Raw genomic sequence first — 24,170 nt, 5'->3', positions numbered from 1 at the left:
CGAACAGTTTCCGAGTTCTTACAAATCTAAAATGACCCGATCCATATACAAATCAATTGACCCATTTATCAGGTCCCTGTCAGTCTGTCACTTATGAAATTTCTCCGTAATTGGTAGCGCAATTTGATACTCAAATTGATTCCACGCGGTTGGTATGTAGGAGTGTAGGACCCAGCACGAAAGAAGCACTACTGCACCAACAATAAAGCAAAGTATATTTAATTATTCTTTCCTTCAATTAAGTGTGAAAATTACATTAAAAAAAACTATAATTTGTGATAGATATATCTGTTGTAAGTTTACGACGGATCAAGTATTACCCATGTGGAATAGGCAAGACAAAAGCAGAATGCCCAGAGGGTAGCAGTCTACTTCATTTAACTACCAACACGAGTAGTTACTAACCCGTCGCAAGCTTATGACGGATTACGGATATGCTCGTAATAATAAGAAGACTTGCTGAAAAAACTAATTAAATAAAGAAATTTACGATCTATAATAAAATAATAAATATGTTATTATAAAAATATATACCAAAAATAAAATTCATATTTGTATTAGGATACAGATTAATAAAAGAATTACCGAAAATACGTCTCTGGGGAGAGTGCTTTCTCAATAACCTAATAAGAGACCGTCTCTTCCGAGTCTATTTATTTAACCACACCTTCCAAGAGTTGACTGCACTCTCATCATTCAATGTTCGTCCAAAAAATCAACTCTACGCTCATTGACCAAGACTGATTACACCAAAAGAAGAACAATCAAAATTGAAATTTACAAGTTCAAGTTGATTTCATCTGCTTATTTTGATCTCCGATTATTCAATTATTCAATCAATTTGCTCAGATTGATTTTTCTAGGGTTTTGCTTTGCTGAAAATCACTAGAATTTGTTTGAAGCGGAAGATTCTGGTTTTTGTCTCGTTGAATTTGTTGATTTTGGAGGAAAGATATTCGTCGTGTTATCGATTGATTGATTGATTGATTGTTGTTTACACAGGTACTGAAAATCCTAAGTTTTACTATTGATTTGTGTTTTTACTATTGATTTCGCATGATATTGCAAGCTTCAAGTTCGACAGTATATTTGTTGATTATCAGATCTTGCTTCCTTATTGTTGTGTTCTTCGGTAAAATTCGGTGTATTTGATTTGTTGAGGAGTTGTCAATTTTCGCCAAAAGAGAGAATCTTTGAATTTATGGAGGAGATGCTTTTGTATGATGATGATGTTGATGATGATTATTGTGAAGAATCTGTGTTTTTCGACACGCGGCCGTGGTTTATTGGTGTGGATCGTTTGAATTTGAGCAGAAAATTAATGCCTGCTTAATTAGCATTGACAGCGGCTTTGTCCGAAGTCAGAGATTTGAACAGTGAAGTTCTTCAGATTGAAGTTTTTTGTCGATTATTATTTCTGTTTTTCGCATTTTTGAGGTGTGCGTTCACCCATGGACGGTTCTAAAGGATGATTCATGTCAGCCGACCCCAAATCATTTTGGGATTAAGGCTCTGATGTTGTTGTTGTTTGATCTAATATTTTCGGCTGAGATCTGCTGCAATATGAAGACCTTTTGCTGGAAAAAAGCCTTTTAAGTGATTTCTTGTCACATAAATACGTGCTATGTTGATTAAGTAGGAAAATGGCTATTGAGATTTGATCTCGTATATGCGAAAAATTCTACTGTTTTTTCGAGTCCTCTTGGTGGGGATTGTGTTTTGGCTATTCGACACTATATATTAGCGACTTCTGTACAAACCTCCAGTTTTGGCTATGGATTCTACATGATTCATCAATTCTAGGAGAGACTTCTTTGTTTAATTGATGATTTGGCCGTTGGATTCTACATGATTAGTCACTTTAGATATATGAGCTACAAATTCATACTAGGACAAAGTTCTTTAATTAATCCAGATTTGGCTGTTGGATTCCTGATTTGAGAGACCATCACCATCCGCATCGATCATGCTGATGCAAAATATTGAAATATCTTTGTTTTAGCTAGTAACTCTGGGGGTTGGTATGTCTGAGGCCTTAAAGTTACACTGTAAACCCCTAGGGAATTTATACAGGATTGAACACTGGTTGAACTTCGGGCCCAAGGTAATGACCTATTGTTGCATATGCTCATAGTATTGTTAGTAACATTGGGTATTGACTCCGCCCTCGACACTTACTAGTCCGCCACTTAATTTCCTAGGAGTTTGACAATCAGATAGTTGTGCTTGCCGCTTGGCACAAGTTTATTTTGCTTTTGGTGGGGATGGTGGCTGTTCATCTTGGGGTACATGTCTACGTGTCCATATTTTTTTAATAGCAGCATATATCATTTGGCAGAACTCTGAATCTAGGGTAGCTTTATTAATGAGGATTTTATCAATGATGATATCATTGATGATTGGGGCGTTGGGAGGTGGTTGCTATATGCTTGTGGACGTGTGGTTATATACTTATTTAACACTTTTGTTCATAATGCAGATTTGGTGTGACGTATAATCTGTGTGCATCTTAGAGACGGTGTCTTATCAACAGATTTGTAGTTGCTAGAATTGAGTCCATGATGAAAGCATGATCACAGTTGGCCTGGAACTTACCAACTTCATTGATCCCAATTTAACTTGGAAGACGGTATCTAAAGGCAGGAATTCATCTAAGCGCTCAAGAAAACCTTTTCCAAAGTCTTTGGAACTGGATCAAGATCTAGGAAAAAAGCAGTTTCAACGATTGAGTGGAACACATAGTTTGGAATCTGATAAGGTCTACTCTGTTCTTTTTGGTTTTGATTTGGAGTTGTACACGTTAGTCCATCTTTTAAATACTTGCCATTTCGTTTATTGATTTTTGCAGTCTGACGTATTGGTTCAACGGAGGGGATTTGGCAATATGGAGCATGTACCTATCAAGAAAAGGAGATTTCTTTTTCGTTCTCCTTCTCCACCTCCCCAATCTCCAAAGCACTGTGAAGAGTCTAAGGAGCTTGATAATAGTCGGTGCACTTTAGACCAGCAAACATGTGCCAATGGAAACACAGAGAAAGTGGTCACTGCAACTGCCTTTTCTGAATCGTTATGCAAAAATAGTGTTACGGATAATAACGCTGAGAATAATGCAAGCTTTTTCAATGTAGTACCTGTTTCCAACGAGGATTTCTCGGGCATTACTATGCTAGCTGCTGCTGCCTGCAGTAGTGAATTAGATTGTACTGTGGGGGATGTTGAAAAGTCCAAGATTGGTGACGTGCTGAAAAGAGATGATAACGAGTCTTTTGCTTCTGCAACCATCTTGAAAGAAAATATTGCCACCTCTAAATCAACTGATTCTCTTGGAGAGGCTACAGGACAGTTTATGGAGGAAGATTGCGTGGCTAATTTGCCAATTAACAGTACTGAACATGTTTGCTTGAAGAGTAGTAATGATGATGGTAGTAGTCCGACAAACGAGTTTTTAATAGCAAAGCCAAATGAATCAGTTGTATCTACAGTCAGCAGGGAAGAAAGTGTTGAGAGGTGTGGATCGTCTGATGCCCTAAATAATGTTGTTCGGCCCGTAGAAGATAAACCAACAGATTCCCCAAATAAAGCTATCGAGATTGCCGGTAAAACAGCCGCCACTTTTGTTCCAAGAAAGTACTGGGATCTAAATACCATTATGGATGAGTGGGACCATCCTATCGAGGATACTTTTGCTGGTTCATGTATGCAGTCTGCGGAAGTTGCACCAACTATCGGTATGAGTTTCGAGAAGTCGCTGAATGTAGAAACATCTATTGCAGCAGAGAGAGTTCTAGCAAAAGAGAGTGGTGAGAGACTTGATGATAAAACTGAAGCCTGTGCGGCGCCTGTAAGCATGGTTTTTTCAGATTCTGGAGGATTTCCTGACGTGGTTACTGCCTTTAACAAGTCAGTGAGTAGTTTAGATGTGCCATCTGATCTTGTTACAAGCGGTTTAAAAGGAAATTGTTCACTTTATGACACAAACAGTCATGCTATAGAAACAACTTCGAGTTGTGTCCTGGAAACAAAACCTCAATGGGTTGTGGTTGCAGAAGCAGATTCAGATATTGATAAAGAACCCAAGAATTCGATGAACTCTAAGGGCCAGTATAGTTTCCAAACTGAGTTGCATAAAATTGATTCTTCATTGGTGCCACTGACGGAGAATGCTTCGTGTGAGGTTAAGGCTGTTGACTGTGGATGTACCGACGCCAAAGAAAAGAACGCCTCAGATGAAAATGATGAGGAGGCTAGTATTACTTGTCCATCAGCTTCAACTAATTTTCTTGGTGCTAGTAATAGTAATATTGCTGCATTGAGTGCATCACTTTCAGGGAATGTATTGTGCAAGGCCAGTGATATAGGGTCTGCAAATTATAGACCTCAGGAACACATGACATTTTTGGATGCAAATGTGAATAACTCTTTGGAAACCGCTTCCCAGCTATCGAATACACAATCTTCTTGTATCGAGACGCCGATGGTTAAGTTGAAAGTTTCTGATGGTGCACATAACTCGAGCAGTATGGAAGTATTAGTTGCACCTTTAGCAACCATCAGCAATAGCGATACTACTCCAGATACATCTAGACGTGATTATCAGATGGATGTACCCAATGTTTCCGAAACTTCTATTTCGGTAAATCCTACCGGTAAAGTTGTGAAGCATTTGGGTTCTACTACTCCTGAGAATCATGGTGGTGGTCCTAAGTTACATTCATTGAATGAAGTTTCCAGTGAATTAGTTAATAATAATGCAAATGTGGCCAGTGCTCGGGGTTATGATCTTCATTTAGAAGACGGGGAATTGAGAGAGTCAGTTGGACATGGCTGGGAGGATAACGAAGGTGAGGATAACGAGACTGAGCATGTGGATTATGATTCTGATGATAGAGAGGGTATCATATTTGAAGCTCCTAATGATTCTTTCCAACTGTCAGGAGACACTCTTGCTGAGGATTCTGAAAAACAGAGCCGTGGGCTTGATGATAAGAGTGTGGATGTCCAGCATCAAAGTTGCTTGTCGACAGTCGATACTAAGGCGACAGATAGTTTTAAACGAGATTCTCCATTGTTAAAACCGTGTTTAGGGGCCCCGCTTATAGGGCAAGATAGAGTAGAGGGAGATTGCAAAGGTGCCTCCGCGAGTGCTGATTCTATAAGAAGCAGGTAAAATCTACTTCCTAAATCATTTTTTTTTTCTTGACGAGTTTGTCTTGTTTGTTATTCCATTCATGTATACTCCCCTTTTATAAGACTTTTTTCATCAAATGACTCGACTTTGACCAATATTGGGGGTTCAGCAAATACATTACATGCATTTCAATAGTTTTGATAAATTAAGAAGACAAATTATAATATTGTACCTTTTGTAGTGTTTGTACGTATGGAGAAATTAATGGTTAATGACCACCAAAGTCAAAATGGGACAATAAAATTGGAATGTAAGTAATGATTGTCAGTTTGATTTTTACTAATTTTTGAGTCTAATTGTTTTTAGATCCAGCAACTTTGGCATTATGCATCACGCCGATTGTCCTAATGCCAGGCACAAGCCTCTGGTGCAAACAGACCTGTGCTGTGATCCATCTCAGAATGTTGGTTTGAAAAGTGTCTTAGCTGACTCTGGTCCAGAAGAAGGTAGGGATAGAGTATACCAGCCGCGTAATATCTCTGCACCACGTAGTGGATATAATTCGATGAGAAGAGGTTCATCTGGAGAGAGAGACAATTTTCATGGTACAAGGATGGGAAACAGCCGAGATAATACCTTGGACGGTAATTCAAGAAGCAAATTTGACAGATTTTCAGGTGGGATTAACCGGGGATTTAGAGAGGGATACCAGAGACCTGGGACGTTCAATCATAGTGGCGAAGGGAGGAGGAGCTTTTCACCCCGTGAAAATCGACAAGACTCCCATTATCCTCGGAGTAATCGAAAATCTAGATCAAGGTCGAGAACTCGCTCACCTGATTACAGGTCTGAAGCTAGAGCGGGACGAGCCAGGTTGCCATATCATCCACCTGGCCACTCAGCTAACTACATTAGGGGAGGGAGATCATCTGGTAGAGGTAGGGGTTTCAATCAAAGACCAAGATTTGACAATATGGGTTCGCCCGGAAGATTGAGATCAAACGACGGTCCTATGAGATTTCATGATACAAATCGAGACCCCGACTATGAGGAAAACAATCACTATCGGAGAAAACCTCTATTTATTCGCAATGACCGGAGATCTCGGTCTAGATCCAGAAGCTTTTCTCCAGATTACAGGCCCGATACTCGAGTTGGCTCGATGCGGGGCTCTTACCAGCATACAGGAGGTAGGGGGAGGAGATCACCACCTGTGAGACCATTTCGACAATTCCAAAGATATGACAATGGGGAATCACCGGGTGAGAGATTCAACGATAACTCTCAGTCGAGCAGGGGAAATGATTATGATAACGGGGGAAACGACTTCAGGAGGAAGCCTCGGAATATCTTTGAAAGAATTCATCCAAGACATCATGATGAGGACGGAGATAGTCGACAATTCCAATACGATGATCAAGATAACAACAACAATAATAATCGGAATTTCCGACGAAATGAAAACTATGGGAGGGGTGGTGGTAGGAGGCCAATGGATTTCAGAAGGGAAGATAGAAGTAATAATAATAATAACAGTAATGTCAGATATGATTCTGATCGGATGTTCGATTCCGGCCCCAAACAGTTTAGAGGTATGAGAGGCTCTTGAATCTTGATGATGCTGTTGTTACTTTGTTTTTGTCAAGAGATTAGTTAGGAAATTAGTGGCTTTTTTTAGCCATAGGACTACTATTTTATTTCTCCCTATTATAACTTTTTCTTATTTATAGTAGTTTCATACTTTCATATATGAAACCTCTTTGAGTTGACAAATAAATAAAGCTGTTTCTTTAGTGTAAATGAGTTTTGCATTTACTTCAAAATTCAGTTATTTTTATATTAGAATAAAATAAAACTCCTATGTATTGATAGTAATACAACAACAACATTACCTCTTTGAATGACTCACTTAAATTGCGGGGTAAGTGAGTCGGATGTCGCGGCCTTTTACCCTTGCGTTAGCAACATAAAGAGGCTGTTTCTGAATGACCCAAGATGAAAATTGCATCGAGAACTGCATCGAAGGACTGCTACTTCACAAAAGAAAGAAGCGCAACCACTTTAGTGAACCATTTTGATTTATTCCATTATAATCCATAACCAAAGAGCTCCATTGGAAATATGGAAATGTATTGATTGATAGTAATACAGAGATATTTTATTCCGGCCCCAAACAGTTTAGAGGTATGGGGATTCGATTCTTATCCGCAACTTAGTGCGTTCATTTGAATAAAAAAAAAAATGTAAAACCGTCTTATTCTGAATGTGAGCTAAATTTCACCTATTTCCTAATTTTTTTTTTTTTTTTTTTTTTTTGGACAATCATCATTCCTTAATTTAATAACTTGATCCAGCAATATTGGCTGTCTACAGTCTAGTAATGCACATGCCTCTACAAAATTACAGAGATGCCAACAAGTATTCTCCATTTTTCTGTCTCATCACTCAATTCAATGCGTTACAGATTATAGATAGTGGTTGTCGATTTCTTTGATTTATGATATTCATTCATTTACATCTTTAATTTGCATAGCTATTACAAGTAGTGTTAGCTATACTACACTACTGGTCTAGAAGTTTACTCCATTCCTATTTCCTAATGGTAGAGATCGAACCTCTAACAAGCTATGCTACACTTTAAAGGTAGCTTTGATTTGGTCGGACTTTTAAACAAAATACAACTCGAAACAAAACTTATTTCAATCAGCACAAATTCTCATTATAGACAGGGATATCCATCTATAATAAGAGACGGATCGGAGACCTCTCACAAAGAGGCAAGTGAAAGGCCAAACTTATTATAGACGGATATGAAGACTTCCTGTTCAATCAGATTAGAATATTTCTTTTCTCAATACAAAACCGACACAAATAACTCATTTTCCAAGTACATAATCCACAATATGGCTAAAACCATGAAGTCAACACCACCTACTTACCTTTAGACATGTTTGACAAATTCATATCTAACCTCCAAAATTGTTCATACTAGAAGAAATGCAACAAAGTCCCTCTCATGGTGTCATCATGCTTATGGAAATACTTGGTAGCATTTTGACAAAATGAATTGAATAAAGGGGCCGCCATAACCACGCGTCATTCAAAGTGGTTTTCCCCAATAACATGAACATCTTTCTTTCTTTCCATTACTATCACAATTCACATCCCACTTAGGCACTTACACATAAACCATAACTTTCTAATCCATCTAACCTCTAAAAGCATTATATTCCTCCATTTTACAACCCATCATCATGTTATTTCATATGGTCCTAATAAATTCCTTTTGCCAAAGATAAACATCACTTATTGGGTGAGATTTGACCTGGTAAAATTGACCCGGTCTGAATAACTATATTTGATATCCGAACTCAAGATTCGAACTTGACTCGATTTCATATAATTCGACCAGAATGTTTTTGTTGCACATTGATTATTATTCATAAACAGCTTGATAATAGTTCACCCGAAAATGACCTGATCCGACCTGACTTGAACTCTTGTAAACCCGAAATTGACCTAGTCCGACTGACTTGACCCAGTTGACCTGTTTGCCAGGTTTAGCTGAGACGGTCTTACCTTGTAGATCGGTGTCATTTGTTTAAAAAAACAGTTAATTTATTAGCTTTAAATGAATAGTTTTCTTATAAAAATGGACCGTCTAACCATGAGTTTTATTCTATTTTTCCATTATGATAAAAAGAAACGGCCATATCAAGCTTGCATAAGAAACGAATCAAATACAGTAAATAAAAGGGAGAAAAAGTAAAATGTATCTGAAACTATCTACGAGGTAATAATTGATATTTTGTTTTACGCTTAAGATGGAGAGCACCTAAATAAATACTATTTTTATCAAAGAATTTTTTTTATACATTTTCGAACAAATTTAGCAACTTTGACCAACGTTAAAATATTGTTAAAAATAGTAAAAAATTACGGAACTTCATTGTTATAAAATGTTTAAATTTATCATAAAAATATACGAGTATAATTTTAAAAAATATATATACATAGTTTTTCATATATATTTATAAATGTTAAAATTGTACTCCATAACTTAAACTCGTACAAAGTCAAATGAGAAGATTATTTTGAGACGGGAGGTAGTAACACTATTAAGTAGAGTCATAAGTTTATAAATTCTTCAACTAAACTAAATTTTTCATGCTTATGTTAAAGACTTAAAGCTAAGAAACTCACTAAAAATGAACTTCAAAGTTTCAAACTTTCTTTATCCTTTGCTATTTTCATGTTATTTCAGCTCATTTTCAGTAGCATCATTCACACCAACAGATAATTACCTTATTAACTGTGGTTCAAACAATGAAACAACAATTGATAATCGTGTTTTCATTGGTGATTTAACAAAACCCAAGTATTTATCTATTGATTATTCAACTAAATCATCACTAATTACAGTTTTTGATGCAAACCCACCTCAAAATTTACCTGAAATTTACAAAACAGCAAGAATTTTTACAGGTGGGTCCATTACATATGTGTTCAACATCAAGGGTAAAATGGGAATTCACTTGGTACGTCTACATTTTTACCCTTTCAATTCTCAGAATTATAATCTTAGTTCTGCAGTTTTTACAGTTTCTGTTAATGGGTATTTACTGTTTCAAGGATTTACCCCTAAACCTGATGCTATGATGTTAAGGGAGTTTATACTGACAGTAAACAGTGAAAAACTTGACATTGTTTTTACTCCTGTTGGTGAAAAAAGTTTTGGTTTTGTGAATGCTATTGAGGTAATTTCTGCTCCTGATAGTTTATTTGTTGATGTTGGTGTGCCTTTTGTTAGTCCAAATGGTGTAAATTTAGGGTTTGTGAATTTATCATCAGAAGTATTAGAGACTGTTCATAGGATTAATGTGGGTGGTTCAAAGATTACGCCTTTTAATGATACGCTTTGGAGGACTTGGATCCCTGATTCTGATTACCTTGTTTTGAAATCGGCCGCTTTAAGGGTGGTTACCCCAAACCCTCCTGTTTATAGACCTGGTGGTGCTACTAAGGAAGTCGCCCCGGATAATGTTTATATGACTGCACAGGAGATGAATAAGAAGAATGTGACTGCATTCGCGGAGTTTAATATTAGTTGGAAGTTTCCTGTGGTGGATCATGTTCAATATTTTGTTAGGCTGCATTTCTGTGATATTGTTAGTCTCGCGCTGAATCAGCTGTATTTTAATGTGTATATTAATGGGATGATGGCTAAACAAGACGTGGATTTGTCGTTACTGACTGTACACACGCTTGCGTCCCCTTATTATATTGATTTTGTTGTGGGAATGGAGGATTCAGGACCAATTCAGATAAGTGTTGGTCCGTCTGCATTGAGTAGTTCTTCGATGAAAAATGCTATATTGAATGGAGTAGAGATTATGAAGATATTGAATAGTAAGCCAGCGAGGCGTGGAGATACTAAGGGAAATCGTGTGTTGATTGTGATTTGTGGGGTTGTTGGCGGGTTTGCTCTTTTGAGTTTGGTTGCTTTTGCTGTTTTTGTTGCAATCAAATGCAGGAAGAAGAAATCTAAGCCTTCTGAAAGCATCGGGTGGACCCCACTGCGCGGTACTGGAGGAAGTGCCTATAGTAGAGTTACTGAGGCCAGTGCTTCTCCACATGGGGCGGGGTTGAAGATCCCGTTTGAGGAAGTACAAATTGCAACAAATGATTTTGACAGAAGTTTGATTATCGGTTCTGGTGGATTTGGAATGGTGTACAAAGGGGTTTTTCGAGATGGGACCACAGTTGCAGTCAAACGAGCTATGCCGGGTTCTAGGCAGGGTCTCCCTGAGTTCCATTCTGAAATATCGGTTTTATCAAAAATAAGACACCGTCATCTTGTCTCAATGGTAGGCTTTTGTGAGGAGCAGTCGGAGATGATCCTAGCGTATGAATACATGGAGAAAGGGCCTTTGAAGAAGCATCTGTATGGTGGAGCCGTGCCAACGTTGTCTTGGAAACAAAGACTTGATATTTGCATTGGTTCGGCCAGAGGTCTTCATTACTTGCATACCGGCTTTGCTCAGGGAATCATCCATCGAGACATCAAATCCACCAACATACTACTCGATGACAGTTATGTTGCCAAGGTGGCTGATTTCGGTCTTTCAAGATCCGGACCCCACATTGATCAGACCCATGTAAGCACTGATGTAAAGGGTAGCTTCGGGTATCTAGACCCAGAATATTTCCGAAGGCAACAACTTACAGATAAATCCGATGTCTACTCATTTGGGGTGGTTTTACTCGAGGTGCTTTGTGCCAGACCGGCCTTAGACCCCTTACTCGCTCGGGAACAGGTAAATTTAGCCGAATGGGCATTGGAGTTCCAAAAGGCAGGACGTCTCGAGGAAATCATTGACCCCAAAATCAAGGATGAAATAAAAGCACCATGTTTGAAGAAATTTGGGGAAACAGCACAAAAATGTTTAGCAGAATACGGCGTAGATAGGCCAACCATGGGTGATGTCCTGTGGAACTTGGAGTATGCATTGCAACTTCAAGAGGGTCAAAATAGAGCCGCGGAAACAGATGATTCGAGCAACACGATTACTACAGAAACGTATACGACAACAGTTGTTCCTGGTGATCTTGCCAATGTTATTGCCATTGTGGATACTAGTGATGAGAGTATAGGAAGATCAACTAGTAAAGTTTTTTCTCAGTTAATTACTAGTCATGGTAGATAGTTGTTGAAAATGTACATTACAGTAAAAACAAAAACTGTATTTGATGATGTAATATTTTTCACCATTGTAATTTGAGTAACACAGGTAAATGGTAAAATGTGTGGATTTTTCATGATTTTGATTGAATTCTTTTGGTGTGTCCTGGTCTCCTGGATTTTGCAGTTTGTACTTTGTAGGATGACTGACCTCAATAAAATAAGTTCTAGTGCAATTTAATACCAACAGCGTCTGTAGTCCAACGGTTAGGATAATTGCCTTCCAAGCAATAGACCCGGGTTCGACTCCCGGCAGACGCATATTTTAATTGTTTTAAAAATTTTATTTATTTTAGAGAAATAGCATATTTCTCTGAAAATTGTTACAACTTTTAATGCAAATACCATGCTTGTTTTTTGTGCAATTTAATATCAAAAGCGTTTGTAGTCCAACGGTTAGGATAATTGCCTTCCAAGCAATAGACCCGGGTTCGACTCCCGGCAGACGCATATTTTTAATTGTTTTAAAAATTTTATTTATTTTAGAGACATGGCATATTTCTCTGAAAATTGTTACAATTTTTAATGCACATACCATGCTTGTTTTTTGTGCAATTTAATACCAAAAGCGTTTGTAGTCCAACAGTTAGGATAATTGCCTTCCAAGCAATAGACCCGGGTTCGACTCCCGGCAGACGCATATTTTAATTGTTTTAAAAATTTTATTTATTTTAGAGACATGGCATATTTCTCTGAAAATTGTTACAATTTTTAATGCACATACCATGCTTGTTTTTTGTGCAATTTAATACCAAAAGCGTTTGTAGTCCAACGGTTAGGATAATTGCCTTCCAAGCAATAGACCCGGGTTCGACTCCCGGCAGACGCATATTGTAATTGTTTTCAAATTTTTATTTTATTTTAGAGAAATGGCATATTTCTCTTAAAATTGTTACAATTTTAATGCACATAGCATGTTTCTTTTTGTGGGAGGGGGCACATGGCATAAATTGTGTATAGAGTAATTGTTTTTATCTTTTATTGTTATTGAATTTGTGCAGTATTCGACACAATTAAGGATTTTTTTAGTTACAACTTACAACATTAATGAAAACACCGTGCAATTATAAGGCAAAATGAGAACAATGTTATAGGTCATATAAGAATGATTCTTTTGTTAAAAAATATCATTTGATCTTCAAATAACTTACTCAAATGATGCTTTCGATACGAAACTCTTTTCTTTAAACCCTGAATAATAAAAAGTAAACTCTCTATAAGGATAGTGACATGTCACAGATACCTTTTGAGAGTTTAGTCAATATACCCGAAATGATGCTCGGTTTTGAGCTTCATCACTAAAAAAAAATTCTACTTTGTGTGATAATAAAGTCAATAATTCTTAGTCATCCAATATAACATGTTATCGTACATCTTAATAGATTAGATATTGGGTCTCGATCCCTTTAATCTAAATCCGACCCAATTACATAAATAGGTCATCAACTCTCAACTCAAACTCGTTAATTTCGTGTCAGGTTTATGTTGTGTTTTCGTGTCATATTGTATTTGAAAAATTTAAATATATTTATCTGATAGAGGATAAAAAAAAAGATTAATCTAGTTGATGGGGCATATGTCCTAGACGTCCCGGTGCCGACTAAGCTAAAGTTGCCGCCCATATCATACAAAGGAGAAAGCGACCCAACCGACCATGCCGAGGCTTTCGAGTCTTACATGTCGGTATGGGAGCAACCTGATGAGGTTTGGTGCCGAGTCTTCCCAACGACCCTGCATGAGATGGCACAAAGTTGGTACAAGGGGCTACCCAATGGGTCGGTATACTGTTACGCCGACCTAAGAGACATATTTTTGGCCCAGTACTCTTGCAATAAGAGGAGGGCCGTCGAGACATCGGATCTCCTGACTATCAGACAGGAGGGGGGCGAGTCTCTCCGAAGCTATGTGAAGAGGTTCGACGCCAAGGTTCAGCAGATTCGTGAGCTGAACAGCGAACTAGCGGCCTTCGCACTGATGAAAGGCCTCCTAAGAGGGGACTTAAAAAACGAGCTCATCAAGAGCGGAGGCCTGAGCCTAGACTCCGCCAGGAAGATGGCCGACCAAGCCATAAAGGTGGAGGACTATCACAAGACCTGGGTAGGCCACAGCGAGGCCGGGCACCCAGAGAGGAAGAGCCGCCGGGAGGACAACCCGGATGAAGGACGCCGTGACAATAACAGGTCACGGCCTGACAAGTCCGCCAGGAAACAGAATTCGGCGGGCGCCGGGGGGAGTTCGGGACCGTACTACCAAAAACGGTACAATGGTCACACACCCCTGGTCGTATCTGCCGCCGAGGTCTTCGCCCTGAGCAAGAACGAGGGTCAGAAGTGGGAAAGGCCTCCCAAGGCGAGGGGGGACGGTGACACGAGCCAGTACTGTGAGTACCACGGCCACACCAGTCACTTAACTGACAACTGCCGGCATCTGAAGAATGCCATTGAAGAGCTGATCCGGAAGGGGAGCCTCAGCAAATATGTTGCCGGAGGCCAAAAGACTAATGCCGGCGGCTCAAATAAGAAATCCGTCTTTGAACGGATAGGAGTAATCCATGTTGTCATCGGGGGCAACGAGAACGGTGGGTCCGCTCATGGGCACAAACGGCACCTGAACGAGCTATATCAGGCCATCAACTTTGTGCCCAAAACAGCGATCCCCGCTTCCAACATCCCCGATATAACTATTGGGAAGAAGGACTACGAGGGAGTCATCGCCCCGCACAGCGACCCACTTGTAGTCCACTTGGACATAGCCAACCACCTGGTCAAGAGGTGTCTGATTGACACAGGCGCCTACACGAACATCATGTTCAGGGAGTGCTTTCTCAATCTCGGTCTGAAGATTGAAGACTTGAGCCCCTGCACCAATCCGTTGTACAGTTTTTCTGGGGCCGGCCTGGTACCCCTGGGGTCAATCAGACTGCCGGTGATGTTCGGCGAGGGGAATGCGGCTAAGAATGTCCTATCTGAGTTCGTGGTCATTGACGGCTCGTCCGCCTACAACGTTCTCATAGGCCGAGTCACTCGAGCGAGGCGATGCGAGAATGTCCATCCGGGCCTTGACACTGATGTATGTCTCGGACCGGGGGGAAGCGCATAAGCTCGTCTCAAAGGACGAAAAAGACGAAGTAGTCAACGTCCAGATATCTGCCAGAGGGTGCAACCTGCAATCCCTCAAAGTGGCGAAGAAATCAGAGAAGGGGAAGAGCCCATCCTTACAACAGGAGGGCGACCGGATGGATACAAACGTCGGCATGGTCGAAGGAGCCGAGACCGAAGAAGTGGAAATTGACCCAGGGCGCACCGTAACTGTCGGTGTCAACCTGGAGCCAAAATTCAGGACCGCTCTCCTAGACCTGATGAGGAAGAACAAAGACGTCTTCGCTTACTCAGCAGCCGAGATGCCAAGCGTGAGCCGGGAGGTAATTGTTCACAAGCTGAACGTACTCTCCACCGCTCGCCCTGTGAAGCAGAAGATGAGGAACTCCTCGGCCGAGAAAGATGAGGCCATCAAGGCCGAGGTAGACAAACTATTAGAGGCGGGCTTTATCATGCCTTGTACTTACCCTGAATGGCTAACAAATGTTGTAATGGTGAAGAAGTCATCAGGCAACTGAAAGCTCATCTTCAAACTCTCCCAACCCTATCCAGGCCGATGCTGGGGGAGACGCTATATCTATACATAGTAGTTACCTCGGCCACGGTCAGTGTCGTGATCATCAGAGAAGAAGACAAACAGCAACACCCAATCTACTTTGTCAGCCATACATTGTTGCCCGCCGAAAGAAACTACCCACTGATTGAGAAAGCAGCCTTTGCTGTCGTCGTTGCCGCAAGGAAACTGAAACCTTACTTCGACGCACATCCCGTGACGGTCTTAACCGACCAACCATTGGAGAAAGTATTGGAAAAATTTGAGCAATCCGGCAGGCTCATCAAATGGGCAGTAGAGCTATCCGGCTTCGGCATCCAATACAAGCCGAGGCCCTCGATAAAGGGACAGGCACTCGCAGACTTCCTGGCCGAGTGCACATATCAGGAAGAATCACGTCCCGGCATGTGGGAGGTGTATACCGATGGGTCCTCCACGGCGAACAGCTCCGGAGCCGGCATCCTTATCATCAGCCCAAACGGGGACGAGTTTGAGTACGCCTTGAAATTTACCTTCTCGGCCTCAAACAACGAATCCGAATACGAGGCGGTGATAACTGGAGTCGAGCTAGCTAGAGCTGCCGGAGCAGAGCACATTGTGTTGAAGACAGACTCACTATTGGTTACTAACCAAATCAGAGGAGAGTATGAGGCTCGGGACGACGGGATGGTAAGATACCGGAAAGGGTAAAAGCGACACAAAGAAAAAATTGAAATCTTTCCAAATCCAATGCATTCCCATATCTGAGAACAACCGAGCCGACGCTCTCTCAAAACTTGCCAGTTCAACCATCAAGAATGTCAGCCGAACCGTGCTAGTGGATATCAGGAATGCTAAAAGCATCACTGACACACTCTGCATGGTGGGCGACATAGAGGCCGAGACAACGTGGATGACTCCGATAATGAAGTATAAACTGACAAATGAGTTACCGGAGGATCGCAGTCTCTCGCAGAAGATAAAGAGGATCGCAGCAAGGTACTTGGTGTTTGAAGGGGAATTATACAGGAGGTCCGTGATAAGGCCACTCTTGAAATGTGTCGGCCCGGCCGACGCGAGCTATCTTGTGAGAAATTCACGAAGGCATCTGTGGTCATCACATGGGGGCAAGAACGCTAGCCCACAAAGCTCACCGACCCGGCTACTTCTGGCCCACCATGCTTGAGGATTCCAGGGCCAAAACCAAAAAGTGCAACAACTGTCAAATGCATGCTCCGGTGATACATGCACCTTCCCGAGACCTGCAGCCGGTACTTAGTCCCCTTCCTTTTGCACAGTGGGGGATGGATCTACTAGGGTCATTTCCAACGGCATCCGGAGGAAGAAAGTACTTGATTGTCGCCATTGACTACTTCACCAAATGGGTTGAAGCTGTAGCGGTACCTGCGAAGACGACGGCGGCCGTAAGAAAGGTAATCTGGGAAAATGTCATAACTCGTTTTGGGTTACCCCAAGTCATGGTATTTGACCACGGCCGAGAGTTTTGGAGTGACACAATAATGAACTGGTTGGAAGAACTTGGTATCAAATTTGCATACTCCTCCGTCTGCCACCCTCAGAGCAACGGACAAAGTGGAGAGCGACCAACAAAACAATTCTCAACGGTTTGAAGAAGAAAGTTGAAGACCTAAAGGGAAGATGGGCCGATGAACTACCCGGCGTCCCGTGGTCCCTTCGAACCACGGAGAAAGAAGCAACGGGTACCCATTCCACTTAGTCTACGGTCCAAAGCGATCCTCCCGCAATTGAAGCGGTGGTGCGACATTGAACGGCCACCTTTAACCCGGTTGAAAATGAGGAAGGTCCGAGAACCTCCCTAGACCTGGTCGAAGAAAGCCGAGATACAGCACGCCTCAACTTGGCAGTATACCAAAACCGAATGAGAAGAGCCTACAACCGAAGAGTCCACAAAAGGGACTTAAAAGTAGGGGATCTAGTCCTAAGAAAGTCGGCCGCCACCAACAAAGGAAACATTCATGGTAAATTGACGGCCAACTGGGAGGGTCCCTACAAGGTGGTTGAAGAAATGAGGCCGGGTACATACCGGCTGACAGACATGGAGGGTGTGCCTTTGATGAGCCATTGGAACACTGATAACCTCAGGAAATACTTTGTATAGCGGCGGAGGTGTCCAAAACTATTGTTGGCACCCCAACGCGTGTTTATATCTAATGAAGAATCATCCAAGTTTTCCATCAAAGTGTTTATCCCCTCCGTAGTCATATCGAGGTAGACGCCACGCCCAAGCCGGCAAATCACCCCAAGAAGTAGACGCCACGGCGATCACTACCAGCGCGATTGATACTCGCGAAAGCGACCAACATGCCTTAGGAACGTATAAGTACAGTTGAGACGCAATTCTAGCCGCCTCGGCCAACCGAAGGCCTGGCAGAGGAAGCGATCAATATGTCTACAGATACGAACGCTGTCGAGCCGTAACCTCTAGCCGCCTCGGCCAACCGAATGCCTGGCAGGGGACACAACGGTCGATACGCTAACATTTTCACAGCGGTGGTTGGGAAGCGCAAATCGGACGCCTCAGCTAGACCGAGAGTGAAAGAGGAAGCGACCAACATGCCAACATGTTTAAAAAAAAAAACGTTAAACACAGTTGAGATACGCATTCTAACTGCCTCGGCCAAGCCGAAGGTAGAACGAAAAGAAGCGCTCAATTAATAACGTAAGAAGACAAGTGAAGGAGATCAAAGCCCCGGCCAAGCCGAGGGCCAATAAACAAGCTTTATTAAAAATGATTACAAGTGAGGAGAATACAGACGACGGCCGTCCCCATAGGGATAGCCTAAACACTACCTACCAAAGTTTTACAAAAAAACAAGGAAAAGGAGAACAAAAGGTTACAAACATATCATTTGAAGCGCCAAAAGATGGCAGGGAGGAAAGGCTTAATAATTGGCCCCCGAACAGCTAAAGCTATCCGAGATGACCGGTGAACCTGGTGACGACCGCCCGTCTCCCTATGCCTGTTGCTGCTCGTCACCGGCGACATCAGCAGCATCATCCTCGGTAGGCGACTCAGAAGCCGACTTAGCAGCTTCAGCCGCCTTTAACTTCTCAGCTTCCTCCCTGGCCGCCTTCGCCTTTTCAGCACGGGCCGCCTTCTCCGCAGCCTCCTCCTTCTCCTTCTTCACCGCTGCCTCCTCCGCGGCCTTCGCCTTAGCATCGAGCTTGTTATCGAACAGCTCGTCAAATTTCTCCCATGGGAAGGAGCCTTCAGGAAAGAGCTCCCCGATCACTTCCCTGGCAGCTTCTTCGGCCAGGTCCCGGTACTGGGCGCACATGTTAGGTAGGATGACGCTTTGGAGCGTCTCAATGTCCTCCTCCCTCTGGTCGAGGATTGCCTTTGTGTTCTTGTGTGATTTGCACTGGGCCATATACAGGGACTTACATTCCTCCCTCTTCTTGGCAGTGAAGTCAACGACAGCCTGGAGCTTGTCATGCTCCTCGAGCCGCTTAGCAGCATCGGCCTCCGCGGCCTCAACCTTAGCTTTCTCAGCAAGGACCGCCTTTTCAGCGTCCTCCCTAAGTTTTCGCTCGGCAAGAACCGCCTTTTCAGCCTCGGCCCTGGCCCTCTCAGCCTCCATCTTCGCAGCATCGAGCTCAACCCTGAGCCGCTCAAGCTGTGGGGCAGCTTCGGCCATGACCTTTTCTTGCTCCATAATATGAGCACCGGCCATGTCAGCCCACTTCGCCAGCATCTTTTTAATTTGGGCGGGGGAACGCTTCGGGGAGGAGGAGATGACGGCAGCATCTTTATCACCCGCCTGCACAGGTCGCTTCTCAATAAGCTGTTCAGTAGGACCGGCAGACGGCGGCGGTTGATCTACAAAAAATGCGGACAAAGCATCCATGTCAATGTTGTCAACGTTCATTGACATGCCAGAGAGCCTGTCATCAGGAACGCCTAATGAACCAGCTAAATCTGAGCCACAGGTTAGATCCGTACCAGTCCTGGGCTTCTTAGGCAGAGGACCGGCTGGCTCCATTTCTTTGCCGGCCTCCGTAGCAGTAGCAACGGCAGAAGCAGTCTCTTTCCTCTTACGAAGAAGAGGAGATTCCTCTGCATCGGTGGTCTCATCACCGGTAATATCGACGACCTCCACCGTTTCCTTTTGGACTGCAGGGATTGGAGGAACAATTGAAGTTGACGCCGTCGCCGCCGAAGACGTTGTTTTTCGCCTTCGGCCCGGAATTTTACTGGCAACCTTCGCCTGGGCCGCCATCACATCCAAGGCCTTCAGCTGCTGATCCATGAGATCATTCGGCGCCGGCCTGCGATCACAAGCCTGGGCCTTAGGATGCAAGTTAACAATTGTCTTGTCCTTGGCAAGTCCCATTCTCTCGAGGAAATCCTCAGACAGATCCGGGCCAAAACGGTCTGCAAAGGAAACAAAGTAAGAGTTAAGTGAAAGAAATAAATCAAGGTTCAAAAAAAAAAACAGAAACATTAAAAGCAGAGATGAGCCTCACACCGACCCCACTCACCCTATCCGAGGGCCGGTATGAGGCCGACGTGGCAGAGCGGCTCATCCTGAAGAATGATCTGCGTCGGGGGCATCCATCCCTTCGGCAACCCATTCTTGTCAGCCTCAAACAGCTTCATCGCCCGTTTTTCGTCCTCATTAAGAAGGACCATGCTGGCGTCCATCTTAAGCTTACTCCGGGAGACCCATTTGTCATGCTCCCCCTTACTCTCGCACCGCAAATTGACGCGGTGTTGGAAGGATCGGGGCAGCGGATAGTCCTCCGGCACCTCGACGTACACCCACCGCGCCTTCCAGTCCTTACAAGATGTAATTTTGGATACAGAGACGTAACCCGGCTCCGTCTGCACACTATACCATCCCACGGTACCAGGGTTTGACGGCCGGAGGTGATGAAGCCGGCGGAATAAGTTAACCGTCGGTGCCTCCTTCTTGAAGAGACAGAGCCACGCGAAGCCAACTATAGTCCTAATGGCCAACGGATGCAGTTGAGCCACGACGACATTCATGGCTTTAATGATGGCCATGACGTAATTATTCAGAGGAAACCGGAGCCCATACTCCAAGTGTCTGATGTATACGCCTATACAGCCCCTGGGAGGGCAACAAACCGCCTGACCTTCCCAAGGAATAACAATCCTATACTCCCTGCCGAAGGAGAAATGATGTTCGAAAAATTCAGGACCAGAACAACTGGCAAACTTGTTGGTCCAAGCACGATCAAGGCCGATCTTACAGGCCTCGCCGTGGTCCAAGACATGCGGCCTCTCCCCTTTAGGAGGAGTCCTTTCAACATCATCATCATCATCTGAGAAACCACCCAAATACTGTTCGTCAACCTCAGGAGAGGGAGACCTAGGTGTAACACCCCCATACTCCGAGTGCCTTACCAGGACCACTCAGGTATGAAGACATCACCATCTCGGTCGCCCGAGGTATGATAATCAAATAGACAAAACAGAAACAACATTTATTGTAAATAGTTTAATGAATCAATACAATCCTCGAAACCAAACTGAAAGGTACGATACATTATTCAAACTATCTGTTCTCAACTGAAATGTAAATAAACACTAAGCTACAGCGGAAGACTCTATCGTCATGTCGTGGCCATCCCAGCTATCCCAGTACTCATCTCTTTACTCGCTCAATATCTCGCTCACCATCCCGAATGGATCACCGCAGTTTACAAAACAACACCGGTCGATCTAATCACACAATCAATATAGATAACAACAATAAGACAAACAGACAAATTTGAATCACACACACACACACACACACACACACCACCAACTCCCATCATCTCAATCTTGACCGTCCACTGGACCCACCACGCGATGGGGGACCGCACCGTTCCCACCTAAGCCCCGCTCATCGTACGAGCGATAACCCCGTCCATTAATGTGCACATCCCCTTCCGTGGCGGGTTCCACGAAGGGCGAAACTAGGGCGTGAGATCACTCCCGCAAGTGACCCCACTCGGTAGAAACGCATCTCGAGAACCATCAACAAACACAACCACAATCACAATCACAATCACAATCACAATCACAATCACAATCATCATATCAAACAACAAACTACAAAAGACATCACCAATATCCCATTATGGGACTAATACTGAGTAGGAAATCCTACCTGGAAAGCACAACACGCAGACGGTATCTACAGCTGTATCAAAACACCTCCTCTATGAATTCTCCCCCTACCATACAACACATAGATGCTACCATTCAAATACTACTCATAAAAACCCCCAAATCCCAAATTAGGGTTTCATCAATCTTAACAAAACATTATATAAATTATATTAAAAGCTTACCCTCGACGCAAGGAATCCAACGACACGAACTACGATACGATCCGACCGTCTGAACTCCGGGAATTGTCAAGAACGCGATTGGGAAGAAGAACTAGTTGCTTTCTCTCTTAAACAGGTTTTAGGTTTTGTAAAAAGTGATTTAAAACAATTACGAATATGATTAAATACCCTAATCGCGTAATTAACAAAACCCGAGAAAACTCCCCCGTAAAACCGGACACTCGATCGAGTACCCAAGGTACTCGATCGAGTACCCCCCTACTCGATCGAGTGCCCCAGCTACTCGATCGAGTGCCCAACAGGTCAGAAACTATTTTACTTCGCCACTTACCCTTACTCGACAGAGTAAGGGTTACTCGATAGAGTACCCCCAAGACTATAAATACGGAGTATTACAGTCTTCCCTCCTTAAAAGGAACTTCGTCCCCGAAGTTCAAACCACTACTAAACAAAGGTACACCCATAAGCCTCCCGACCCGAGGGTCAAACAAAACACAACGTAAAGCATGATACTAACCCAACTTATCCCGACAAAACATATAAAAGGGGTGTAAAACTCTTAGAAACTGCTCGCGATCATCTCCTACCCCCCTAAAAGAAACAAGGTTACGTCCCCGTAACCATACATACCTGATCAAAAAGGAAAGGGTAACGCTCTTTCATGATATCCTCTGCCTCCCATGTAGCTTCCTCAGTCTCGTGGTTAGACCAAAGGATCTTAAGCAAAACTGTCTCACCACTCCTGGTCTTTCTAACTTTTCGGTCTAGGATCTGCTTAGGCACCTCAAGGTATGATAAAGACTCATCAAGCTCTAAGCTCTCTGCCTCCAACATATGTGACGGGTCACTCACATACTTCCGCAGCTGCGATACATGAAACACATTATGCACTCTCTCTAACGCAGCCGGTAAAGCCAGACGATAAGCAACTTCCCCAACTCGCTCTAAGATCCCATAAGGCCCTATAAACTTCTGACTTAGCTTGCCTTTCTTCCCAAACCTCATAACCCCACGCATAGGAGACACTTTCAGAAGAACCTTGTCCCCAACTTGAAACTCTATGTCCCGACGATGTAGATCTGCATAACTCTTTTGTCGATCCTGGGCTGCTCTCATCCGTTCTCTGATCATCTTAATCTGTTCCACCATCTCATGTACCATCTCTGGTCCTAAAACCACTGCCTCAGCACTATCGTCCCAACAGATTGGACTCCTACATCTCCTCCCATACAAAGCCTCAAACGGTGCCATACCAATACTGGTGTGATAGCTGTTGTTGTAAGAAAACTCTATCAAGTCCAACTTCGCTCCCAAATACCACCAAAATCCATCACACAAGCTCGCAACATATCCTCAAGAGTCTTGATTGTTCTCTCAGTCTGCCCGTCTGTCGCAGGATGAAATGCTGTACTCATCTTCAAAGCTGTTCCCAACGACTCCTGCAACTCTTTCCAAAACCTCGATATAAATCTCGCATCTCTGTCAGACACTATGTCCTTAGGGACTCCATGTAACTTAAGCACGTTCTTTCGATAGGCCATAGCCAGTTGTGCCTTAGTCCATGTATCTTTCATTGGAACAAAGTGAGCTGACTAGGTCAGACGATCCACTATCACCCAAATCATATTGTTACCTTGTTGACTCTTAGGCAAACCCACAATGAAATCCATGGAAATGGATTCCCACTTCCACTCAGGCACCTCTAAAGACTGAACCTTACCTTGTGGTCTTCTCTGTTCCCCTTTAACTCTCTGGCATGTCAAACAACGGGACACAAACTCAGCTGTCTCTTTCTTCATCCCAGGCCACCAAAACGTTTTCTTCAAATCTTTGTATAGCTTGTCTCCACTGGATGAATCGAATATGGTGTGCAATGCGCTCATCATGATTGTCTTTTTCAACTCCTCATCATTAGGAACACACCACCTACCATCAAACCTCAAGCTACCATCTGTATGAATGGAAAACCGGGACACTGTCCCTTTCTCTACTCCAGCTCTCCACTCCACTATCTTAGGATCCAAAGTCTGCTTATCCCGAATGTCATCATAAAATTCCATGTGTACTGTCATATCACCCATAGCATCTCCTTTCTGCATCATATGTATCCCAAAGCTCGCTACCTCATCTCTCAGCCTCATCAAAGATAGAGCTGTACACAAGGAATGTACACTCTTTCTACTCAAAGCATCAGCAACAACATTGGCCTTTCCTTCATGGTAGATGATTTCCATGTCGTAATCACCAATCAGCTCCATCCACCTCCTCTGTCTCATGTTCAACTCCTTCTGCGTGAAGATGTATTTGAGACTCTTGTGATCA

At 42.9% G+C, this 24,170-nt stretch overlaps 2 protein-coding genes and 4 non-coding genes across 9 annotated transcripts; all 6 read left to right on the top strand.

Annotated features, from left to right (window-relative positions):
- The first annotated feature begins 554 nt into the window (after positions 1-554).
- LOC141606813 (uncharacterized) lies at positions 555-6,923 on the top strand. Of its 4 annotated transcripts, none has more exons than XM_074426141.1 (5): positions 684-1,002; positions 2,480-2,758; positions 2,849-4,841; positions 4,935-5,163; positions 5,495-6,923. In XM_074426141.1, the coding sequence occupies exons 2-5, from the start codon at positions 2,570-2,572 to the stop codon at positions 6,735-6,737; spliced, it is 3,654 nt and encodes a 1,217-aa protein (XP_074282242.1). In that variant the 5' UTR covers positions 684-1,002; positions 2,480-2,569; the 3' UTR covers positions 6,738-6,923. The 4 variants fall into 4 exon arrangements, with proteins under 4 accessions (XP_074282239.1, XP_074282242.1, XP_074282240.1 ...); XM_074426142.1 differs by having other exon boundaries at positions 686-2,104; XM_074426138.1 differs by having other exon boundaries at positions 555-1,002; positions 2,849-5,163.
- A 2,342-nt stretch (positions 6,924-9,265) lies between these two features.
- Positions 9,266-11,932, top strand: LOC141606810 (putative receptor-like protein kinase At5g24010). Its single transcript, XM_074426133.1, has one exon. It carries the CDS (start codon positions 9,337-9,339, stop codon positions 11,833-11,835), a length of 2,499 nt encoding a protein of 832 aa, XP_074282234.1. The 5' UTR covers positions 9,266-9,336; the 3' UTR covers positions 11,836-11,932.
- Positions 11,933-12,059: 127 nt separating this feature from the next.
- Positions 12,060-12,131, top strand: TRNAG-UCC (transfer RNA glycine (anticodon UCC)). Its single transcript has one exon. It is a non-coding gene; the product is annotated as a tRNA-Gly (tRNA).
- Positions 12,132-12,248: 117 nt separating this feature from the next.
- On the top strand, positions 12,249-12,320 carry TRNAG-UCC (transfer RNA glycine (anticodon UCC)). The gene has a single exon. It is a non-coding gene; the product is annotated as a tRNA-Gly (tRNA).
- A 118-nt stretch (positions 12,321-12,438) lies between these two features.
- Positions 12,439-12,510, top strand: TRNAG-UCC (transfer RNA glycine (anticodon UCC)). The gene has a single exon. It is a non-coding gene; the product is annotated as a tRNA-Gly (tRNA).
- A 117-nt stretch (positions 12,511-12,627) lies between these two features.
- Positions 12,628-12,699, top strand: TRNAG-UCC (transfer RNA glycine (anticodon UCC)). The gene has a single exon. It is a non-coding gene; the product is annotated as a tRNA-Gly (tRNA).
- Positions 12,700-24,170: the final 11,471 nt, after the last annotated feature.

The sequence above is a fragment of the Silene latifolia genome, chromosome 10, assembly GCF_048544455.1.
Source record: "Silene latifolia isolate original U9 population chromosome 10, ASM4854445v1, whole genome shotgun sequence".
NCBI classification, from domain to species: Eukaryota; Viridiplantae; Streptophyta; class Magnoliopsida; order Caryophyllales; family Caryophyllaceae; genus Silene; species Silene latifolia.
This window is presented reverse-complemented; position numbering and strand designations above follow the sequence as displayed.

Bases quoted from the DNA above. Each gene is read 5' to 3' on its own strand.
- LOC141606813 (XM_074426138.1), top strand. From the start codon at position 2,570: ATGATCACAGTTGGCCTGGAACTTACCAACTTCATTGATCCCAATTTA. The intron at 2,759-2,848 runs GTCTACTCTGTT...TGATTTTTGCAG, and splicing joins ATAGTTTGGAATCTGATAAG to TCTGACGTATTGGTTCAACG. The intron at 5,164-5,494 runs GTAAAATCTACT...AATTGTTTTTAG, and splicing joins GCTGATTCTATAAGAAGCAG to ATCCAGCAACTTTGGCATTA.
- LOC141606810 (XM_074426133.1), top strand. From the start codon at position 9,337: ATGAACTTCAAAGTTTCAAACTTTCTTTATCCTTTGCTATTTTCATGT.